At 40.7% G+C, this 24,033-nt stretch overlaps 1 protein-coding gene across 6 annotated transcripts in view; it reads left to right on the forward strand.

Annotated features, from left to right (window-relative positions):
• ZCCHC2 (zinc finger CCHC-type containing 2) overlaps positions 1-21,402 on the forward strand; it is a 42,656-nt gene extending 21,254 nt beyond the window's left edge. The window contains exons 6-15 of one of the 6 annotated variants that reach the window (XM_072329473.1): positions 1,047-1,141; positions 4,504-4,587; positions 6,261-6,318; positions 8,647-8,785; positions 10,188-10,252; positions 11,112-11,206; positions 13,548-13,676; positions 14,363-15,871; positions 16,885-16,957; positions 21,328-21,402. In XM_072329473.1, coding sequence (XP_072185574.1) covers positions 1,047-1,141; positions 4,504-4,587; positions 6,261-6,318; positions 8,647-8,785; positions 10,188-10,252; positions 11,112-11,206; positions 13,548-13,676; positions 14,363-15,871; positions 16,885-16,952 — 2,242 coding nt within the window. In that variant the 3' untranslated portion in view covers positions 16,953-16,957; positions 21,328-21,402. Of the gene's footprint in view, positions 1-1,046; positions 1,142-4,503; positions 4,588-6,260; positions 6,319-8,646; positions 8,786-10,187; positions 10,253-11,111; positions 11,207-13,547; positions 13,677-14,362; positions 15,872-16,884; positions 17,722-18,185; positions 18,269-21,327 lie in introns of those variants that run through there. The other 5 variants (XM_072329474.1, XM_072329472.1, XM_072329475.1 and 2 more) reach the window with 5 other exon arrangements.
• Positions 21,403-24,033: the final 2,631 nt, after the last annotated feature.

The raw sequence follows: 24,033 nt of genomic DNA on the forward strand, positions 1-24,033 counted from the left end.
GAGCATAAATATTTGAGGGTCTTAATTATGCACCTGATTGGTCAGAAATATATACACATAGGTTACTCTGAAAGTAATGCCTCCTATTTATTTCCATAGAAACTGCAACAGATATAAAGAGTGCAGTAACACTGTTAGGTAAAACAAATTTTCAGCTACGAAACAGTTTTTCATAATGGTTGCCACTGTTAACTGTGCATTTTTGCCAGCAGTGAACAAGAGCCTTCATGCTGTGCTCATGAAAATCCGTGTAGCTGTCTGGAAAGTGGCTTGTCTTTCACATCACTGTCACCACCACTGAAATGCACCACCCACCACCTCACTGTGCTCGCATCTACTCTTTGGTCTCTATAAATGTTCAGTGAGTGCTGACGATTGTCAGTGGGTGCCTTTTTTTTCCACATGGAGGAATTCAGCGATAACATCTTCACTACATACGCACTTCCATGTCAGATGCCATTCTGTCAGACAGCCCCTCTGCTGCCGTCTGTAATAAGGCAACATGTCATGGAATTTTGGCAGGAAGGCTTAACCTCTGCTGCCGTACCACCACCATCTGCCTCTGATGTCGTGGGCCAACATAAAAAGATAGGAGGTGTTACTTTTAGAGTAAATAAATGTGTTTAATGACCAGGTACGTTGCTGGTGAAAAAGTAATGTGCGCTCTGTGGAAAAAAAAAAATGATACACCAAACACATGAAGGTTCAGTGCTTCTTTGCATCTGTCCATACTCCTCTTGATAATGTTACAGGTGGCTAAAAGATTTGAATTAGGATGGTTTAAATTCTTGTATGTACCTTTCTAATTTAAAACATCCATCATACCAACCTCTTGCATTGGCTGTACTCCAGTATCACACTAGCACTGAACACCAAAGCTTCAAAGTAGCCCTTAGACTTCTGTACGCACAATATGCAAGTTTACAAGGTCAAGTGCTTAGGCTGTCTATGAAGTGTCAGATTTGCTCTTCAGTGGTACTGTAGTATTTTGTATACTTCCAATGGAATATTACTTACAGTTTAACAAACTCTCCCTTAAATTTCAGGCAGCTATTCTCAAATACATCACAAGCTTTTCTGCAGAATCAGAGAGTATACAACTTCTTCCAATCAATTTCATCAGAATCTTTGCACACTCACAGTAAGAAAAACCTTATTATTTTGTGTAATGAAATGTCTGTTAAAAGTGATTCTTCCTTTCATGCCTAGTTATGTTTTTTAAATTACTTATTCATGTTGTGTTGTATTCTACTGGGCATAATTGAACTCGTTACCGATGAGTAGTTTTTTCAGGAGATACATATGCTTTAGACATTGGGAATGTGCTGTGAACCATCAGCTCCTTTTATTTTTGTTCTTTCTCTAGCGTGCCACCATACTGTCAGAATAGGTAATAATGTGTGTCTGTCTGGGACTTGATCCTTAAAAGGAATCTTAAAAGCACCAGGCTTCCCTGCTCTGATTCCATTTCAGCAGTAGGGCCGGTGGCATTGAAGAGAAATGCAGCCATTTCTGACCATTCAGAAATTTAGTTAAAACTTCATGACGTGAAGGGAAAAGGAGACTTCTCTTCATGGTTGTGTTGCTGCTGTTGTTTCATTAAAGCTACCACTGTCTTTTTTGTGAACCCTGTGAAAATGAATGAAGCTGTTATAAACTTTGGAACAAAAGTCTTGAACTGACACACAAAAAAATGAAATCTATAATTTATTTATTTTGTAAACAAAAGGTTTGTTTACGGTATTTAAACTAAGATTGGGCTTGGTTGCGTAGTGTGTAAGTAATGGGATGGCCCTGACTTCAGAACATACAGGATATTTTTCAGAGCACTTGTACTGCAGGTGTTTCCTTGGTGGATCTGTCACTTCTGCCTTCGAAGTTGTGCAACCCAAGCTTCGCTTCTCTGTATGGCTGCCTTAGGGTGTGGTCTTTGTTTCTGTTGAATCTTTCCTTCTTTCAATGCATGTTGACTTAACTGTGACAGTTAAAGCATTGACTGTGAGACCATTGCCTCAGAAGCTGCAGATCTTTGTACAGAACTGTGTAACTCAGAGTTTTCAAGCAGTCTGCTTGTTAATGCTTGAAAGAAAATAGGGGGATGACAGCTGACACAAATTTGATACGACTTGTGTGATGTATCAGATGTATTCTTTCCATGATCAGATGGAGCTTTGTGATTACGGGAGAAGCTGTAGATGTCATTTTGTGATTTTGTTGCTGTTTTTAGTAACAATTAAGATGTTTTTATATGTCAGTTTCATAAGCAAGTTAAGCAAACAAAGACCACGATGGTTGCGAAACTGGCTGCTGTGAAAAATTCTGGCAAGCCTTTGTTAATGAGAATCTGCATGGGGAGGAAAGAAATTCTAAGCTCTGGAAAGATTGGCATTAATGATAGGTGCTCTGTGGGCTGTATTTAGATGGGAAGGAGTTGTAAATACATTGTTGTGCATGATCGTAGTTTTAAAATGGTCTTAGTGAATTGTTGAAATGATCCGAGGAAGACTCAGTGCCGAGTTCCATTGTAGTGGCCTTAACTGCATTATTGCAAGGCATGAGTGATTCATGCAGAGCGGTATCTGCAAAAAGTTTGTGAGGGTTTGTCAGATCTGAAATGTGTGAAGGATAGAAAAGGTGAAGAATTTGTTCAGCAGAAAGGAGAGCAAATTTCCATTGGGCTCAGTGTGCCCGGGTTAGAGTAAGGAGTAGGCAAGAGTCTGGTGATTACCAGAAACATCCAGAGACAAACACAGCAGTGAGTCATGCAGAAGAGTCAGTAGGTCAGGGTTAAGAACAGCATCAGTGTGGCGCATGGCCAGGCACGGCATGACTGCAGCATACTCCAGGCAAAGGCCTGAGCTTGAATGCAGTTCCTAAGCCAAGGGATGAAAGCCTTGGATGAGGCATCTCCTGGCAGTCTCACCCAAAATGTCATAGCATCATGTCAGGGCTGCTCCTGAGCAGGTGAAGTCCTCAGTAGGTTAGGGGAAGAGACTGTAAGGCCCATTGGTGTGGTTCAGGGCGCTGGTATTGAGTTAGATATTAAGGAAAACTTTAATTAAGACAAATAGTGGGATAAATGTATAATTGTTCTTTGATTTTTCAATTGAAGAGGGGGTCTGGGTGGCTTCTGTGAGATAACGCACCATCATGTTTTCTGTGGTGCAGCTGCTGTAGTAAGACAAAAACACTCATCCTCCACTTCATCCGAATTGCCACAGTTAAGTAACTGATGACTTTTCTTTATTGCTGGCCACTGTTCTCACAGCTTTCCTGTTTGGCAATCCTGAAATCCTGCTAAGTTCTGACAATTGCAATTTAGGCCTTGGTAGCATATTTTGAATACAGTAACTGTCAGGGGAGACAGAGGAAGCATATTCTTAAGAAAAACCTCATTCCACTTGTCAAATTGAGTGTGCAGAAGTAATTGGCAGACAAAGCAGCTGTGACTTTAGTTGGTCTTCAATCGCTAGCAGTGAGGATAAAATATCTTCTCATGGAAGCGCAAAAGTATTCATTTACTGAAGTACTCAAATGCTGTAGGTATGATTTTATTAAAAATACGTGGAATGAATTCCCTGTTCAGGGGAGGATCTGTGTACCTTAAATAATAGCTGGAATCTCACACTGAATAATACATTCTCTAAGTGTAATTATGTATGCTGTCATGGTTCCATTAAGGAGGGAATCAATTAGCTCCCCCTCATTCATAACATCAGTTATTTTCAACGCTTCCTTAGGCTGGCATAAACTCTTAATCCCAGTAGACTTCATTAGGACATGATCTCTTGGGCTTTGTTCAGTTCAGACAGTACTCAGGAGGATCTCCCTAACGTTTCAGGCTCCTGATCAGCAGCTTGCAGATGTTTTTTCCTGTACTAGTTGAGAAGAGAAGAGTAAGACTTCTAGAGTTAGATACATTGCTGAACTTAGTTTTTTTTCAGAGTGTGGCTGTGGTATTTTTGTAACAAAACTGTAAATATTATTGCCATTTCTTTTTGTCATCCTACCTGGCATAAAAAGGCAAAAATAATACATTGAGACTGTGTTAAGGGCACCAGAAAACTTTAGCTTGAATTAGGTCTCCTTTGGCACATGAATGATTTAACACTGGAATTGTGTAACTCATTGCATAAAAATTACAGTAACTGTAGTGAGGCTCCTGCCATTTACAACTGTAACTGAACATTTTGTTTATTTACTTATTAATAGAAAATCTGAACTGCAATGTAATACCGAGTATTCTTGAAACTATAATCACAATCCTAAGCTTTTAAAATTGCACCATAGCTTTGAAATTGTTCTGCACGTTGCTTTTCAAATGGAAAGCATCTCCTCTTGGAGGTGTCCTACTTTGAAGCAAACGATGATCAAATTGTTGCCATGCTCAAACCAGTAACTTCAGTCATCCATTTCCATGGCTTCCAGTTCACTGCAAGCATTCAGGAGCTGTCTAGCTGTTCAAGATCTATAAAGTTACTACGTGAACTTTATTCTCTGCAGGTAACTTACAACCCTCTTTGAAGACGGTTAAAGCACCAGAACACTTCAAGGAGGACAGTTCAGAAGCTTCAAGTCAGGAGGAAGGTAGTGGTGTACTCAAAGGTGGTTTTTCTCTGAGCAATTTTACCACACTCTCAGTTCTGTAAATTGTGCAGTTGGCTCATTCATTCGTATGGAGCTGAGAGATTGGGACTAAATGTGCTGTGTAAATGAAGAATCTTTGCATACTGTGAGCAGTTTCCTTAGGGAGTTGCTAATAATCCCAGTAGTGGGATTGTTTATAGACAGCGTGGAGACAGAAGTTCCCAGCTCTGTCAAGCAACCAGAAAGAAACACTTCACAATATACATGAGCCATGTTTGTAACTTCTCACGTTGTTACCTGTTTTTCAGTTATCTGGGTTACAAAGTGAGTGCAGCGATCTGTTTTGCTATAAATGTGTCAAATATGCTTTTAGTTTCACATGAAAGGATGTTGATGTTTACCTCTTATTCTTAGCCCGTGCTGCATTTATACTCTGGCCAGTTAATAAGGATATTGATCACTTGGGTCTATGACAAACATTGGTTACTGTCTGAAAGCTGGTGTTATCTACACAGCTCAGAAACCACTAGCAGCCTAGTGGCTGGTCAGCGGTTTCATTCTGAAATGGATGTCCGACCAGTTCTGCACTGTTTTGAGTAGTAGATAAGTATGAATGATCTTCTGGCAGGTGGAAAAGAGAGAAATGGGGCTGAAAGGTGAGCATAGGCACATACGCTGGCTTTCATAGAATGACAGCACTCTTACCCTCTTACACATTAATAAGCTTGCAGGTGAGCTTGTGTACCATCAGTAGTCCACATATGCAGTCAGACAAGTTTTATTTTAAAAGTTATTACTATGCTCTTATTTACAGTTAAGAGTACACTTAAATAAATATATAGTATGTTTGGAAATAGCTCAAATAATGCTTCTGTATACTGGACGTAAAAGGAATCTGTTCAATTGGTAAAGCGCTAAATGCAATTCAGAGCACCTTTTGTACCATCTGTGCAAAGTGCTACCAGGAGTTTAAAAATCAGCATTTTTTTTTCCAGATCATGGTTTTTACTTCTGTGTTGTACTGAGAGGAGTTCAGGCAAAGTGATGGCTGCTTGCAACTGGGAAAAGTTGCTTTTGTTACAGTTTAACCACTGTTTTTTAAAAAATAGGCAGGCCTTGTGTCCAGGTTTCTTGTTTGAGGCAGTATCTCTCTTTCTGTTTCTTGTTAATTTGTAAAGCTTTACTTGCACAGTGAAATTTCTGAGGGTCAGAATGCAATGCTTCTGTGTAAGATTTATCTTCATTCACTCTTCAGAATGTGTCAATAACATGAAGTTTAGAGATTTTAGCAGTCCAGAAAAAATTTAAGAATTCTGTACTTTTCTGACTGAATTCATTTCTCTTCATCCCTTCATGCTGGTTGATACTCACGCATGCAGTCCTTATGCTTAAATACAGAGGTGAGCAAAATTATAGCTTCTATGTTTCTGTTTTATTCTTCTGTGAAACTGAAGGTAAAGAATGCTGATCCTGCTGTCTGTCCAAACTGATCTGCCTTTTATGCAACACCTGCCAAACTGAGCACTATAAACTAAGCCTAGTGTATTTAATAGAGAAACCTTACACCAAGTTCCTGGTAGCAATGGGAAGATGAATTTGCTGGACTGATCTAGAAGGTGAAATGGGAATTGCTGTTGGAATCATGCATTTTGCCTTGTTTTTTTTTCTTTCAGATGTAATGCAGCATGCAGCAGTCCACAAGAAACATAATGGAAAAAGTCCCGTTGCCAAGTAGGTACTGGGATGTGATGTGTCTGCTATGTGTCTGAACTTCCATTGTTTAGAGATTTGGTAGCATATATTTCCTCCTAAATTAAAACTTGCTTGATTGGGTGCTATTGGTTATTGTAATCTGTATTAGAAAGGTGTATGTAATGTAGAGTTCTCTGTTACAAACTCTACCTAAAATGTTATAAAATAAACTACTTCTAAATCTGTAAGTGTGGATCATTTGGTCATTCTTCTTTTCCAGATTTTCAGAATTTATGAATTTATGAATTTGTTATTTTAAGTAACATAGTTTTTATATATTTTTCCCACGTGCACCCTCACATGCATTTTTATATGAAAGTTTCCATTGCTGTTGATTCTCAACTTGTCTTTTATAGTTGTATAGTTTTTCTATGGCCTGCTAGGAAAAGGCAGTCCATCCTTTCCCTTGTTTAGCAGCTAAAGCGTCTGCCTCGCTGTTTTACATCCATTGTAAATGAAAGTGTTTCTTCACCATGTTAGGTCATAGGTTTCTTGTATGGGAAAGCACGTTTAATGCAAATTCACTTGTTAACTCAAATAACCAGAAGCTTTGGAGGTGTTTGCACATGGTTGTGCAATATTTTTAACCGTATTAAGAGGCAAATTGTTACAGTTTCTGCTATGGTTGACAGTCTTAACCTATGTTTCACAGCTATTTTATCTGTAAGGTGTTTTTATCTCAGGGGAGAAAAATTTACCTGGAGTTAAAATAATTAGCATATAACCATTGCACAACAGAGTGCTGGCTAAGAAGAAAGAAGGAGCAGACTCTTCAATAGTGTCTATCGTGATAGAACAAGGGGATATGGTTTCAGACTAAAAGAGGGAAGATTGAGATTGAATGTAAGAAAGTTTTGGACAATGTGGGCAGTGAGGCACTGGAACAGGTTGCCCAGAGAAGTGTTGAAAGCCTTATCTTTTGGGATATTCAAGGTCAGACTGGATGGGGCTCTGAGCAAGCAACCTGATCTTGCCGTAGGTATTTGTGCTCATTGCAGGGGAGTTGGACTAGATGGCCTTTAAGGGTCCCTTCCAACTCAAATGATTCTATGATTTGATACCTATGACAACATACGTGTTTTTTTGTTCTGGTTTGCTTTTTTTTTAAATCCTCCTAGTTACTCTAAACTTCTGTGTGCCCAGAAGGAGAGTGTGATCTTTACAAAATCTTTGATTATACCAGTGGTTAGAAATTGTATTATGAAGTCATAAAGAGTTCAGCTCAACCTTGTTGTCATGCAGTTATAACTGTAAGAACAAGGATTTTTTTTTTCTTATTCCATTTGTAGTAAAGTTTGGTGAAGCTGACTGTAGTTCAGGATCTGTCTTCCAGATGAGGCTTTGGTTGGAAGAGTTTTGATAAACTGAGGCAAACATTTCCACATACCTCGGTGAAATTATTACACTGGCTAGTATTTTCTGTTTAAGAGTGAGAAACATTTACTACTAAACTACTAAAGGTCTATTAATTCTCCCCTGTTCACTTCAGATGATTTCTACATTGTGTCCATCTATTTTTGATATTAGTTGGTATAGCGGCCTTATTCTTGGAAGTGTCCAGAAGTTTACTTAAGGGAATGAGACTGAGCAATAAGAAACTCTCTAGTATTGCAGTTAATAGGAAATGATGACAAAGTTGGCAGCAGGTTCACCTAACTCTGTTTGGCAGAAGTTTCTTAAGTGACTTTGCTCGTGTCTCTGCAGTCATGGACTCAGGTCTGTATTTAGGGACCTCCTTGTGTTCTTACCATTTGTCTGAGGTATTTTCTTGAAATATTCTGTTGCACGTCTTTTAAGTAGCTGAAGCACTTCTTTCAGAGGCATTTGGTAAGTAGCTGCTGGAACTAAGGAGCAACTTTTGCTTTGGAGGGATCTAAGCTTCTGCCACCGTGGGAACTGGGTGACGTGCACGTTGTGGTAACTTTGATATACCTTGACAACGGTTTGTAGGTCTTTGTGCCCTACTGATGCTGTGAGAACCCCGACAGTTTCTCCAGCAGTCTTCATTGAGAGGCGCTCTCAGACCTGGTTGAAAGTTGCTATTGTCTAACAACTGCTAAGAAAAAACTTCAGTGAAAGGCATAATAAGGCTCAAAGGAAATGCCAAACACAACTCCCATTTCCCAGCACTACTCAAAACTAGCAATATTCAAGGTAAAAATACAAAACAAGAGGACTGTTTTGAAATTCAAATAAACAGTTGCGGCATGATCTGTAAGTAGCCACGTCCTTCTTCTCTGAAACAGTGAGTATAAAGTAATTCCAGCTCTGTTACTAATATTGGCGTAACTTGTTTTTTCATTTCAGCAGCACTAGCAGTGCAAAGTGTTCTTCACTGGATAGCCTTAACATACAGCACTCTGAGCAAAATGGGGTGGTGGACTGGAGAAGGAAAACCTGTATTGTCCAGCAGCACCCGGAGCACTGTACAAACATACTTGACCAGGTGCGTTGTATTTTTTTGTCTGAAGCAGTGTTCAGAAAGTGAGGAGGTGACTCACAGTTGAGGAGACGGTTTGCTACGTTTAGGTTACATTTAGCTTTCAAAGATGAAGAACGTACCTAGGTTAGAAAGTGCCTCACAGTTCTTACTTACCGCTGTCTTTTGAAATGAACAGATTTTATTTGAGCTTATAACTGAAGTAGTACAATATGATGTAATCAGAAAAGTCTGTTGCTCATTGCTAATCAGACACCTTCCTGTTGTTGTAACATTGTCATCAGAGACGATTTCAGGAGTACCAAGGACGTTGTGTTAGTGCAAAGAACAAAATTGAAGCTACGTTAACAACTAAACTATACGTATCTGAGTATAGTGGAGAAGAATAATTGCTTATCAATACGATGGTAATACTGAAATTGAGGAAAGGAATACTGCTCAGTGTTACATCTGGAAGACCTTTAATGTTAGAATTACTTAGTAATTGCTTAATATTGCTTTTATTCTATGCGCAGAACTTCAGCATTAGATATTGTGTTGGGAGCAACAAGCCAACTAAAACCAGTTTCCTTATTTCACAAAGTTGGGCAATGAACTGAGATTTGCATTCAAAGTTGAAATGGTAGACATCATGAAAGCTTGAAATATGCGAGTTTGAGGCAAGGAAAATTTGATATACTGTATCAGGAAAAGCTACTTCTCATTTTGAAGATGTCCACATAAAGCATAGGTAGACGTTATTTTTGAGTTGTCATAGTTTTTACTCCTTTGCCAAACAGGAGGTGTTACCAGCAACTACTAATAGTATACTTGCAGAAAAGTGCAGATGTTGTCATTTTTTTGGTATGTTTATACGTAGTATTTAGCAGAGTTCAGTGTAGCAGCAATCAGGGCTGAGCACTGGTTTTGACAAGATCTAAAAATAACTTGTTGCTATTTAAGAATAATTTACCACATGGGTTCCCTCTCCCCCCAGCCAGGGAATTCCAGTTAAATCGAAAGGTTCTGTATCTGTTCAAGCCTTATTAACTCTGATGAGGCAACTCCTTTTCAGGGAAGAAGATGCTAGGGGATGTTTGATTAAAAGTATTGGTTTTTATCCTCAAAAGGAAAGACCTGGAGCTTACTCACAGCAGTAATTTCTGTGATATCTTCTGAAAAATTGGAAGTAGCAATTTGCTGAGTCCCTGCTGATCATAGCATAAATGAAGATAATTTACGTAGTTTTGCAGGCCCGATTGCACTATGCAAATAGTTGTTTGTGTGACTGCGGTGCCTGTGAGCACACCAATTGTGACTTGCAGACCTTGAAGTCTAGGAGGTAATTTTTGTTAGTTTTTTTGTTTTGTTTTGTTTTTTGTGAGAGAAGTTCTGCTTTTTGACTGCCATCCTTGTGTTTTCTGTCTAGCATACAGGGGAAAAACGAAGTTTATCTGCAGTAAGCAAGAAGAAGGGAAAGCCACAGCTGGAAAAGTAGGTTTTCAATGTAACCAGTAATAGAGGAACAAAGTGTAATGCATTCACTCAAAGTGTATAGTCAATTAGATGCTTTGTTTTTCAGTTGGTGAAAGGATAGCTGGCATGTTGCGAGGCTAGTCTATATAAAATTCCTTCTTTTATCTTATAAAAAGAAGTAATGTAAAAACAGAATGTAGTTCTGTGCATTCATTTCCTAAAATACCACTTGTCATTTAGTGAACAGACAAAGAAGTAGGTTCTTAACTGGTACAGAATTGCTTTTTTTTCTCCTTTATGTTTATTATTAAGTTTAAAAGTGTAAAGCTGCCCAGAAAACACTGAAAATCAAGGAAGGTTTACCAGCAACCTTTAACATTACTCAGTGGGTCGTAACATGTTGAAATGTTTTATTGAAGATAATTTGTGCATTAAAGGACTTCAGAATTCCTGAACAATCCTGCACCGTGAAAAAGATTCAGTCGTATTTAGTCCTCTGCCTGATTCCAATTGGACTTTTCATTACTCTGTAACCACATGATTTTATGCTCATCTAGTGTATTACTCCATTACATTTGTCACCTTTCAGGGAAGAGTTCAAAATCAGCTGCACCCTTCTTTTTCTTTTCCTCCTTTTTGTTTTTTAGTGTGTTTTCTGTCAGATCCTCATTCAGAGTGCTTAGTTACGCTGCTGGCATTATAATACCTGATGTAGCACTAGTAGCCTTTACCTGTTTATTATCTACATTTGTTATTATTTCTCTTAAATGTTTGTAGCCTGGAATTACTGCCTTTGTTTACATTTGATTTTCATGCATAATTGTTCATTTGTGCACGTGCATTTGGAAAGAAGCAAACATGTGAATTATTTATATAGGGAGAAAGCAAAGAAGGCTGACTGCCGGCTGAATAACAGGACAAATGGAGTTAGAGTTGCAGCATCACAGCACATCCGTACAGGGACAGCAAAAGGTAAAGTGCTTCCTCCAAACTGACTGTACAAAACAAAATGTTCACCTTCTCTGGTTTATTCATTTTGGACTACTTCTATCTGAAACTGAGCAATGTGAGCATGTGGAGGTCCAGGTTCATGTCATCTGGGATCTCTTTGCGGTTCACTGGTTCCTTCTGATGTGAAGTCGGCCCATGAGGAACTTTGTAAAAACTGTCTTTTGTGAAATTTTGTTGAACTCGAGTGTGTAAAGCAGGTAACTACTGAGCTACCACACAGAGCTGTGTGTGCTGCCCTAGCGGGGTTTTCAACTTTAGGTAATCCAGCAAAATCCAGAGTCTAGGCCAAGACTTCTGTACACCAGTAAGTGATAAACAACACAAGTGTCATTTTGTCTCGTTAAATTGAGCCTCCAAGCTTTATTATCAATTATCAAAAGGCTGCATTACCCACTGGCTTTGCTGTCTTGCTGTTTTTGCAACTTCCTAATATCAGATGCAACCTCATCTCTCTTATACTTAATTCTCATAACAGAAAATTGATAGAGACTTTGCCTTTTATATATCACCTAATAAGCTGTTGTGTTGACAGCATCTTACAGAGTGCCTTTTTTGGTGCTTGTTTCTGCTTGGGGTGCAGTCATTAAGCAGTCTTCATACTTTGTCACCACTTCTCAACTTGAGAGTTGCAGGTAGATCTCATGCTGAATTACTGTCATGTGCTTTATGAGCAGTTTTTGTCTTGTAAAAACAGTGTTAAAATCTGACTGAAACTATAAGAATTCACAGTTCACAAGGTTAACAAAAACAATATAGTCTGAAAAAGTTGTAGGTAAGAAATCTACATATAGAAGCCATAATCTACAGGACAGCTCTCTGTGCGCATATCTGATTGGTTGCTGTGCTTGTCATGCAAAATACACTGAGTGTTTACAACCTGATGAATTTCAGAGGCTGTGCAATTTTGTGTGATACTTTGCAAAGCTAAAAAGGAGTGTTTTGCCTTAGGAGTCCACTTGCAACACGCTGACCTACAGATGTGAAACTGCCTGCTTGATAGGAATGGCTAGTTAAGGCCACTCCAAGAGGAAACTGCAACCCACAATTGCTGGAAGCAATTCAGTCCTTGGGGATTAGCTTTCTACCTGTCTTTGTATGCAAACATCAAAATGTCATCTGATACAACCTATGGAGAGGTGGTCTGGGTGGGGGTGGGGAATAACATTTCAGTCTGAATCTCTGCCTAGCTTTATTGTATGGAGACATCATTTGAAATGTCCTATTTTGAGTCAGTAGCTCTTAATTCATATTTTCTTCCATTTTCGCTTTCTGTTTTTAGCTTGTCAGTCATCCCTTAATTACACTTGTAACTTGGAAGATTTGTGGCTAGGACTTTAAGCTTTTGGTTTTCAGTGATATTAGAAATTCAAAACGCTTGTTAAAATAACTTGACCAAGTGCAGGTTTAATCCAGGAAAACGGTTGCAAGAATCAAAAATCAAAACTTCATGGCAACTTTATAGTAATTTAACCTAAACTGTTACATTTGGAATTGTAATAATAAGTTAATAATATATTTTCTTACAATTACTTATAATATAAATGAATCCTAGTGTTCTGTTTTTGTCCTGAAGTTTTGTTAACTGAGCTTTTTGGGCAGTGGGTTTTTCTTTATGCTGGCATCTGGCCTACAGACTGTGAGGGCATGAAGCCATCTTGCTGCTTCACCTCTGAGGCAGAACTCAAAATCCAGAGCATTTTGGTTTACATACTGGACTTTGCTAATAGCTTCTAAACCCACCCAGAAATGTAGTTTCCAGCAAATGAGTTTCCCATGATTCCTTTCAGAATCTAGAAGAGGCTTTTGTAGTTTACCTGTTTTTCCTGAAACGGGTCTTGTTGCAGTTTGCTTAAATCCTGTTCTTGAGGAGTTCACTGTGAAAAGGTGTATTATTTGGTTTTTGCCTGCTGAGTTAACTTTCTGTCTTTGCTGGTATTACCATAGAGTATTTCATCTCTTTGACTGGAAATGATTGGTTGTTGCCATTCAGTGGATATTACTGTAGTACAATTTTTATAAGCATCACAAAATTTCTGAGGACAGTTCTTTTTGCTACTCTGCATAAATGTGAATTTTCATTGTCCCTTCCTTTGATGTGAAGGATTCAGTCATCAGAAACTTGAGGACAAGACTAGTCCTCAGTGCGAGGAGTCACAGCTCTGGAAGTACAGGGGACAGGTGCATTGAAGTAGGATTACAGGTTAACAAGTGAAAATTTCAACTACCTTGATGTCAGCAAACCAAAGTAATCTTACTTCAGTACACTGAAATTAAAAATAAAAGTACTTATTTTTGTTTTTAGATCTGAATTTGGACACTGGATCTGGTCACGATACGTGTGGAGAAACATCGTCTGAAAGTTACAGTTCTCCTTCTAGTCCACGGCACGATGGGAGGGAAAGCTTTGATAGTGAAGAAGAAAAAGACAGAGGTTGGATTTATGGAGAGTGTGCACGAACTTGTATATTCCTTGACTAATCTCTTTCTTGTATTAATTAGTTTCTCATTTTATTACCTGCTTTTATTTAACTAGCTGTGGCTGGTGTTTTACTTTGTGAGCTTTGTGACTGTATGGTTTGAGGGCTTCTAGCAAATAGCAGGAGCTGTTTGAGTTTTAGACCACCACGTAGGCATGTGTTGTACATGACATCCAGTTTTTCTGACTGTGGTGTCTTGAGAAATTTCAGCAGCACTGCAAATAACTTATTTTATATAAAATTATAGAACTATGCCAGTGTGTCTGAGAGGTCTTTTCTCTTTGTATTGAACGTTTAATTTGTCACTCCTGAATTTGAGCAAACTTGATTGATGTCTTTCTACGTAGATACAGACTCCTAATTTGGCCTCTTTACTGCTGTTCACATTTGCAGCTTTACCGAAGTTAAAGACGCAATGTAGTTATCCAAGACACTAGCCAGGCATTGTGATTTAGACAAATGACAGAGATTGACCTAGCTTGATCTGGATGACTGAAAATAATCTCAAAGTTAGTCTAGTTCGGAAAGGCGTAACTATCTTCTATGTCATCAAATCCATTAAGTTTTATATGGGTGAGTAAGTCCAGGGTGAGACTTAATACAGTTTGTTCTTCTGACTGACAAACTGCTTTCTCCACAGACACGGACAGCAATTCTGAGGACTCTGGAAATCAAAACACAACCAGGTTTACAGGCTACAGTGCTGTCAGTTCATCCAATGTGAACAAATCGTCTGCTCAGATCTCTTCAGCGAATAGTGAAAACGGAAGCCTTTCAGAAGATCCTTTGAATGCAAAGTTTCAACACATTTCCTTTATGCCTGCCTTACACTGTGTGATGCACAGCGCTGCCCAAAAGCCTGAAGCAGTTGTCCCGCCCCCCATATCCGCAGATGGGAAGACAATGGGGATGCTTGTTACCACGCCTGTTGCTGTCTCACCGGTGAGAGAGTCTGCAAATTCACCTCCTGGTGGAATGGGCCCAGTGACTTCTGGCGAACCTGAGAAGCGCCTTGAGCTGATGGCTTCCCCTTTGCCAGTCCCATCCACTTTTCTCCCGCATTCTGTCCAGCCTGGTAGCCCTGCTTTGCATTTGGCAATACACAGATTGAAAATGCCCTCTCCACAGGGATCGTCAGAAAGTTGCACAGTTAATGGACCACAGCAGCCGACAGGAAACTTAAGTATTGGATCACCAAATACTGCCTTTATCCCAGTCCACAACCCAGGTAGTTTCCCAGGATCCCCAGTTCCTACTACAGATCCCATCGCAAAGCCTGCATCCCAGGTGGTAGGACTGAATCAAATGGTGCCTCACATTGAGGGAAACCCCGGAGCAATCCCTCAGCCTACCAATCTGAAGGTAGTTCTTCCAGCAGCTGGTCTCTCCACAGCAGCGCCGCCACCTCCACCAGCTTCATACGCTTTGCCAGGCAGTCCTCATGCTACCAGTGTGTTGCCCAACCAGAATACAAACGTGCTAAACACTGTAGCAACTTCCTCACCACCTCAGTCAGCTGGTTTAGGTGTTGGTCAGATCCAGTCCTCCGTTCCTCCTGCAATACCTACACACACGCCAGGCCCTGCCCCTAGCCCAAGCCCTGCTTTAACACACAGCACTGCACAGAGCGACAGCACATCCTACATAAACGCTGTTGGAAATAATAACACTAATGGGACAATGTTACCTCCACAGCAGCTGGGATCTGGTCCTTGTGGTTCTTGTGGACGTAGGTGTAGCTGTGGGACCAATGGAAGCCTTCAGATTAATAGCTATTTTTATCATAACCCACTTCATGGACAAGTCTACAGAGTTCCATCTTTCTTCACTCTGCCATCACTTTGCAATGGCAGCTACCTCAATCAAGCACATCAAAGCAATGGAACGCAGCTTCCTTTCTTCCTGCCTCAGTCTCCGTATGCAAACGGGCTTATGCATGACCCAGTAATGGGGAGCCAAGCCAACTATGGTATGCAGCAGATGGCAGGATTTGGGAGGTTCTATCCTGTATATCCAGCACCTAACGTAGTTGCCAACACAAATGGGTCGGGACCCAAGAAGAATGGGAACGTTTCATGTTACAATTGTGGTGTAAGTGGACACTATGCGCAGGACTGTAAGCAGTCATCCATGGAGGCCAGTCAACAAGGTAATCATGATAACTCCCAGCGGACTTGCTTTTGAGTTTAGCAGTTTCTCTTTACCTAACTGAATGTGCTGTTTCTGGTCTTGCAGAAAGGTGTGCGTGCGTGTGTATGTTTTGTGTAAATGGTTGTGCATTAGTGACCTGCTCTAAAACTGCAAAGTATCCTATCTCTGCTTCAAATTTCTGTAGAACAGCGTAAGGTAAAAGGATTCACGGCACGAGGCAGAAAATGAGCATGATTCAGAGCTGGGAATTCCAACTCTATCTGTTCTAAACTGTCATTCGTTTCACTCGTTTGTTTTTGGTATTACGTTTGAGGTTTGCATGTCGTTTCAATTTTTTCCATTCCTGTCAGTGTTCTTTGGAGAGAATCCATTGGCGCAAAGCAGAGAAAATATCAATTGCTCTCTATAGTATGACTTAGAAGAATTCAAAGAAACAAAATGGTCGTTTAATAATTTAACTTTTCTAAAGCTTACCTTTGCACAACCAGCCATCCTCCGTGCCCCATCATGAAATCCTCAAGTGTCGTATGCTTGAAGTCCTCAGACAAGTTAACAGCAAAAAAGGCAGAAACCAATTGGAACTAAAAGTTGAAGGAATGGCTTCAGTGTTGTGTGCCATTTCTTCCTCCATGCAAAAACAAAGGAAAAAGCCAGGGGAAACTCAGTGTTCACGTGGATCGTAAACTGATTCTGGTTCTTGGCCTGCGTCCGTTCTGACTTGACTTGTCTGGTCAGAGCGGAACAGGAAAGACTGGCCATGATGGGGTCTCCTTTTCTTTGTATTTTTCCAACAAAGGTAAAATCTGGTATCTGCTGTCTATATTTTTTTTAAAAACTGACATTTTTAGTGAACGTTTGAAAGAAAATAGTGTAAGATGTTAGGACCTACCTTAAATGGACTGGAGGATGATAGTGCCTTTTGAAGAGCATGTCCATTTTGATACCTTGTAGTGGTTTTGTAATCCGTTTTAATTGTAAGCAGTGACTTAGTAGTTCTCTTTCCTGTTTTAGGCACTTACAGACTGAGATACGCACCTCCCCCTCCCCCTTCCAATGATACCTTGGATTCTGCAGACTGAAACAAGTAAACATTGCCTACTTAAACTGAAGCTTGGGGAATTGGGGGAAGGTGTGTGTGGGAGGTGGGGGGGTGGTCTTGTGTTTTGGGACATTCCCACTTTTATATTCTTTTGGAGTTTTTCATTGCTATCGCACCTCTGTTCCGTACAAAAGAAGAAAGCCGAGTCCCTGGTCTCCTCCTGGTTCTACAAAAGGCTTGCGTAATGCATGTAATTCAGACACACAGCCAAACAATCAGAAAGAGCATTCGAACCATGCTTTTGCACTGAAGACTTGAGACATGTGCAATGTTTACTGCATCTAAAAAAAAAAAGTCTCTGACCTCTGACATCACTGATGGAGCAGCCATATGGTGAAAGAAGAAAGTTGGTCACGTTCCCCACCACAATCTTCTTCCTCCCCTTCCCTGTTCTCTATATGCTGCTGTTTTATTTTCTTTTCCCTGTTTGTCCACGTGGATTTGTTGGGCTTGCATGAGTGTTTAGCGCAGTTCATACAGACCCTGCCCATACTCTAAATTAACGCTCGTGAATTGAGGGGAGATGTTCAGACGTCCTATTAGGAGGGTCCAAAGGAGCACGTCGTACTGGATGTGTGCTGTACCCGATCGTAGTACACATACACAGCTCTTGAGAGCCCCAAATAAATGAAAATACGTAGAGCAGGAAGTGGCTGAAACCGTGCGGACTTGAACAGATTTTTAAAGGTAAACAAGCTTAAATTAACAGATTTTTCTTCCATTGTAGCTTTTTAGCCTGTATGTTCAGCAAAAGAAAAAAGAAAAAACAAAAAAAAGGTGAAAAACTGGTATGAATGTTGTACTCAGTGTGTTTGCATTTGTAATGGAAGTTGACAGCATTTTGTTCCTTTTCTAAAGCTGTTCTACATCGTGTCGACACAGAATGACCGTTACTTGATGGAATATTTTTTTTTCCTAAACTATTACAGTGTTGCATTGTGCTTAGAATGTAAACGTTTTATTTCAAACTGAACAGAAGCTATGGTTTTCTACAAACTAGTCAGGTATCAGTATTAGAACCTGTCTACCAAATAGCAAAAGTCACTATTTTATAACAATTTACCACTATGCGTAATTACGGTATAATGTGAAAGACTGAAATGAGTGTTAAGATGGTATTAATCACGTCAGTATCACGAGTAAGTAAGTTTAATGCTGCTGTATTTTTTATTTTTATTTTTAAAAGCCAATATATGTACTAAATTGCTTCCAGGTAATATTTGATTTCCTGAAGTGCACTGAGGTTATCTGGAAGACGAGTGTATTTTTTGACTGCTGCATTCAACACCGATGAACAACTACCGCTGTATATCCATAGGGTTTGGCATTCCTCGCAGTTCATGGCAGAGATCTTTTTACTTAAAACTGAGAGCTGGTGTCCGGTAGAGGGATGAGATAAAATCGATCTTTGGTTCAGCCGTCTAATAAATAGCTAAACAAACGAGAAACTTGAAGAGGAAAGCTTGATGACTACATTTCTTCATAGGTAGCATTTATATTTATAGCACCAGTGTACATTTTGGAACTTTTTTCTTGGAGGGGGGATGGGGGGGTTGGGGAGGGAGGTAGACGAAAGCTTTAATTTAAAAAAAAAAAAAAAAAAAAAAGAAATTACAAAAAAAAAACAACAACAACAAAAAAAAGTTTAAGTAGTAAATGAAAATTATTTTGGTTAAAATTTTTATTTGATCTGGGTATTTTTGGACCACTTGAAATGAATGAACTGCGTTTGAGTTGAAGTGAGGGTGTTAAACCACCAATGGACTTGTATTGTGAATTACCTGCCAGTTGTACTTTATGGAACTTATTTTATGATTTAAAATACTGTACTGTAAATAGGAGGTATGTTACCTTCTCTTTATTTGTATGTTTACCATATACTTTGATATTTGAAATGTACTGGAAAGGTCACTTATATTTCTAGAAGAGATTGGATTTTATGCAACCTTTTTCCTTGACTTAACAGCAATAAAAAAAGAAAAAAAGTACCCGCGTGCAAGCGCTGTCCTTTATCGCTGAGAGCAACGAAATGGAAGTGATAGTCTGCCCCTCAGTACAGGGCTGGGGTTGTGGAACGTTTTTGGCCTGCTACCATTTTGCTTGGAGTGTCGCTTCTAAGGTGGAGATGATTGTGTTTGACTTAAGGTAGGAGCGGTCTTGTAGCTGCAGTCAGGGTGCCGTCCCCTGCTCTGAACTCCAAGGCAGATAGATCTCTTGGGAGATGGAGGATGGCCTTCTGTGATAGGTCCGGGATGTTGACCAAAGCTCTTTAGAGTGGTTATGTCCATGTTTTGTTCTGGTGGCTCTTGGAGTTGAGGTGAGATGCAACTTAAACATGCTTTTCTTTTGTATTTGGTATGTTTGAGTCAGTTGTGCTCCTCTGTATAATGTGTGCGTTAACTGGAAACTTCCAGCTGCTAAAATAGATAGAATAAAATAGATAGAAGGACATTAGGAAATACTGGGGCTAGAGAAGTGGCTTAGCGATGTGTAGATTACAGCTGAGTGGTCTGAAATTAGTACCGGAATGTTTTCTAGTAGTTCTGAAAAACAGGAAGGTAGCAATTACTCTCACTTTCTCTCTGCTTTGTAGCTGGAGCTCTTAATTCCTAGTGCTTAATGTGAGTTATCCACGGAGCTGAGGACCACAGGCTGCCAAGGATCTTTATCTCAGCTTACTCCCCTATTTCACAAGAAACAACTAACATTGGAAGGCTCAAAGTTACCATGAGTGCAACCTTTTTTTTTCCTCAGGCAACTTGTATAATAAGTGGTTATTTCAACCAAAACAACATTGTGCAAACACAGAGTTTCTTCAAGGATCTTTTAGCCCCTCCCATAGGTGTGTGTGTCTGTGCAAGGCATTTGGAGTCACTGTATTACTTTGGAAACGGAATCTGCTGCTTACCATTCCACCAGAGATAGCAACACTTTGGCTTGCCTGAATGACACTGTTTATGCTGCAAGCAGTCCTAACTGTAATAGATCTTGCTTGCATCTATCAATTGAAACATCTAAAAATGCTTACCCTCTGTCTGGCACCACAAATACTATAAAATGCCCCATTTTTCTGCTGCTTGTTTTGCTGGGGATGTAAGAGAGAGTCCAGTGGTAGTTCCTGCAGATCTGTTGTGCTAACGAAATGAAGTGGATCTCCTTGATTCATCTTCACAATAGGTGGCAGCATAACTCCAGCAGCTGAATATATTGGCGCTTCCGAGACAATCTGTGAGGTGTTTCAGTCTTACTTGACTTTAACACTTTCATGCTATGAAAATGAGCTTGTTTGGGGCATTTCTTTGGCTAGTGATATTTGTTGCATCGGTTTCTCTGTTGTTATCTCATGTTTAAGTATGTTCTACCATGAAGAAGATAATTGTCTCTTGAAAAATAAGTGTGCTAAGAGTGTATCTGAAATATTTACTACCCGTTTGACTATTAAAATAGACCAGACCTCATAGGGAATGTTGAATACCTGGAGAGCTGCAGCCAAATATGAAAGTGGTATCTTAAGAGCTATCAGTAGTTAGAAATGGTTTGAGATATTGGTATTCTTATAACGAGGAATGCTTTCTGAAATCCATATGGCTTGCTAACAGACTGGGACACTTCCCAAGGGAGTCTGGTTGTCCTTTGGGATATGAGGATTCACACTGTAAGGTTTAACATTAGATGATATACTTGTCTGGAATGTCTTGGGCCCAGGGACATGCTGACCAAGCAATGGAGCTTAATAAAGCTGTAGTCGTTAATGCTTGCACGTGCTCCCTGGCCAGAGCAGAGAGAGGGTTGCTGTTGTATGAGCTGGGCAATAAAATCATAAAACTACATGCTGTGAAAATAGTTTAACTCTTGGTAAACTGATAGAGTAGCCGTTTCTTAACAGCATGCCAAGTAAGGTACTGCTAGTACATTCATTCATTCATTTCCGCGCTCTACTGTTTGATTTAAAATCACTTTTTCCTGCTGACCACTGAAATACGTTGTTTTCCTGATAGAGGGTGTTGCTAAGCAAAATTGATATGACTGGTGAAAAATGAGGGTTGCTGCTTTAAAAACTTATTTTCCACTCACGTTTGACTTTAAAATACTTGTCAGAGACTCCTTAGGGGGAAAATATAGTACTTTACATAATGAAATATCATCTACATAAGAAAATATTATGCTTACATTATAGCAGTCTTATTTTACACCACTGGTAGTTTGAAAGTTGAACAATGATGTTTTCAACAGATTTGTTTTTTTTTTCCTTGTTTTGACCGAAGCAAAGTTCTGAATGACTTGTATACATAGAGTAGGCTGTAAGATGGATAGAATCGTGTCGCTATCAAAACACTCTTTTCCTTTCTCTGAAGCTCTCTTACAGGACACGCGCAGGCCCCAGCACGAGAGCAGGCAGCTGAGCAGTGGCAGGGCTTCGGGTGAAAACCTCACGGGACTTGAGTAGCTCCTTGACGTCCAGATCTGCTCTGAGGTGCACTCTGACGATGATTTCCAGGTATCTCAAAGCGTGTGTGCAGATCGGGAAGTCTTGGCCTCCGTCACCGTATGAAATAAAAACCTTGAATGAAAACAGCAGGAATGTGTGAGGAGGGAGAGGGAAAGCTGCAGCAAAAAATACCATTGGGCACTGGGTTAGGCTCAAGGTGAGACAATTTCACATTGCACCCGGATTTCTGAGCTCGGATCCGGCTCATAGCCAAGATCAGCAAGTAAGTGATTGGGTCTGTGTGGGACAAAGGTAACTGAATTGTGCACTGAAGCACAGTTGAAGCTGAGCATCTCATTCACTTAAGGGGATTTTGAAGCCTCCTGCAATCTACACAGGGCTAATTTATGTGGCCTTGGAAGAGGCTAATAATACATTTAAAATACTACAGCATTCCTAATTATTATTAAGGCTCTCCAGAGCTGTCAGCTAGCTAATGCACCCTTCATGGTGCTGTCTTTCTTTGCTGTGCCATGAATTTTTTCTTCCCCTTCAAGGAAAGATCTCTTATTTCTTGCGACTTCTCAGGTGCAGGATGCAGAGAACGGGAATTAATCGAGAGACAGCAAACAATAAACGTGTTCAGCCACTGTACTTGTCTGCATGAAAGTTGGGAAACCTAAGTGACCCACACTTGTATTTGCACCAGCAGCACCATGGCCTCCAATAGATACCAGAAGCAGGAGGTGCTTAGCAGGTGGGAGACTGGTTCCCTTCAGCAGGGCTTGTCCTGTGAGTGATGGCCAACCCTCTGTTTAGTTCACAGGCTGCTTGAGAAATCAGTAGAGGTCTGAGCTGCAAGAAACTTCGTTGCCAAGTTTTATTTCTGCATTTTGCTGAATTATAAAAGCAAAAACCTTCCTCACCAGCAATTCTCTCGTGACTGAGTGCAAGGATTGGGACAGCGCAGGCCAAGCCCTGTCAGTGTTAGCAAGTGGTCAGCCACCCCCTATTTTTCAAAGTTTCCTTGTTTAGAAACGGATTTAGTATCCTCTGCACCTTTTAAAGCTCATCGCTTCCATGGCTGTTGTGAGTAACATATTCCATATGCTTTCTTCCTTTTTGTTAGTGAGCTCTTTCAGTGTCTGTCTGTAGGGATACACCAGCTTACTCCTGCTGCTACCTGAGAGCTGGGAAATGCCCTCAGCCCTTTAGCAAAATTAATGCTGTTTCAGAGCTCCTAAGCTGTACAGAGTGCCGCTTTGCTTTGCTGAGGTGTTTGCATGCTGTGCCGTGGGTAACTGTTTTGTCTGTGCCAGGATTGTTATTACAGCTGGCCGTGCCTTTGATGAAAGGAAATGCGAGAGTTTAGAGGATGGAGAGGGAGAAGGTGGCAGGGATCCTCAGTGCAGGACAGGAGAAAATACAAGCCAAAACTCATGCGAAAAAAAACCCCAAACCAACAAAAACCCAACCAAACTCAGACCAAAGAGCTGGTGCTGGAGAGCACTAACGGGCCTTCATGGCCCTGCCAGCCTCCTGGGGCCTGCACCCCCCTGCCATAACCAGCAGCCCTGTTTCGTCCATGGGCCTACACACCTAGGCCTGGCTGTGGCTGAAGGGTCCCTGGGTGGGCCTGCATTGCTGGTACCCCTGCATTGCTCCTCTTATGTTGCACTGCATTGGCTCCCTGACTGGGGCTGCTGGTGGCCCTGCCGGGCTGTGGGCCTGCCACCAGGCCTGCTCAGTGCCAGGGGGCAGCCAGCTGAGCTGGGTGGCCAGTGTTTCCCTTCAGGAGCAGCCCCTGCAGCTCTGTGGAGCCTTCTCCAGTGTCTCACGAAGGTCATCTCTCCATCTCACCAGTGTAAGAGCCTCCCTGCAGTTGGGCAGTGCTTTGCTTCCTACGGGCTTTCTGTTAGCTGTGAGCCCAAGGATGGGGGGCAAGAGGAGGGGGCGGAAGTCATCCAGTTTGCAGATAACACCATTTTAAGTACCCGATTAATTGAGGAGCAAAATGTAGCTGAGGAGAGGGCAAAAGAGCTGGGGAAGAATAGCTTGAAATATGGCCATTAGAGTCAGTAAATATTTAAGGCAGGTTCAGGTCAAATGCCGTAGTAGATACTCTCTTCCTTCAGTCATGCAACAAATGCAAAGGCAGAATGATGCAGCGCTGATTTAGCCAGCTGTGAAGCAAACAGGGCTCTCCAGCTACACTTCTGTGCAAGTATTTCTGTAGCAGTACGGAAGCCATTAAACCATGCGGTTATGTATTTTGCCACTCATTTGAGGCCTATTAAAATACATATGAGCCTGAGGGAGCAAGGACAGGTGAAAGAGGGCGGGTTTCACTGCAGACTGCTATTGCTGTATCGGGGAAGGCAAAACACATAGATCTAATTCACATATAAGAGCAGCAATGATCCCATGGCACCGATGTACAGATGTGGATGCAGATGGGTTTTGAGTGAGTTTGTTTTTTACCTGCCTGAGGTGTTATCAGCCTACAAGGTGCTGGTTCTCAGGTCTGATTTTGCCTGCCCTTTGCTTCATCTGTTAAGAGCATAATGACTTTGTTCAGGTGCTCACAGGTGGGGCCTTGGGTAGCACCAGGGATGAGCAACTAGGGCTCACC

This window comes from Excalfactoria chinensis, chromosome 2 (assembly GCF_039878825.1).
Source record: "Excalfactoria chinensis isolate bCotChi1 chromosome 2, bCotChi1.hap2, whole genome shotgun sequence".
In the NCBI taxonomy this organism is placed as follows: Eukaryota; Metazoa; Chordata; class Aves; order Galliformes; family Phasianidae; genus Excalfactoria; species Excalfactoria chinensis.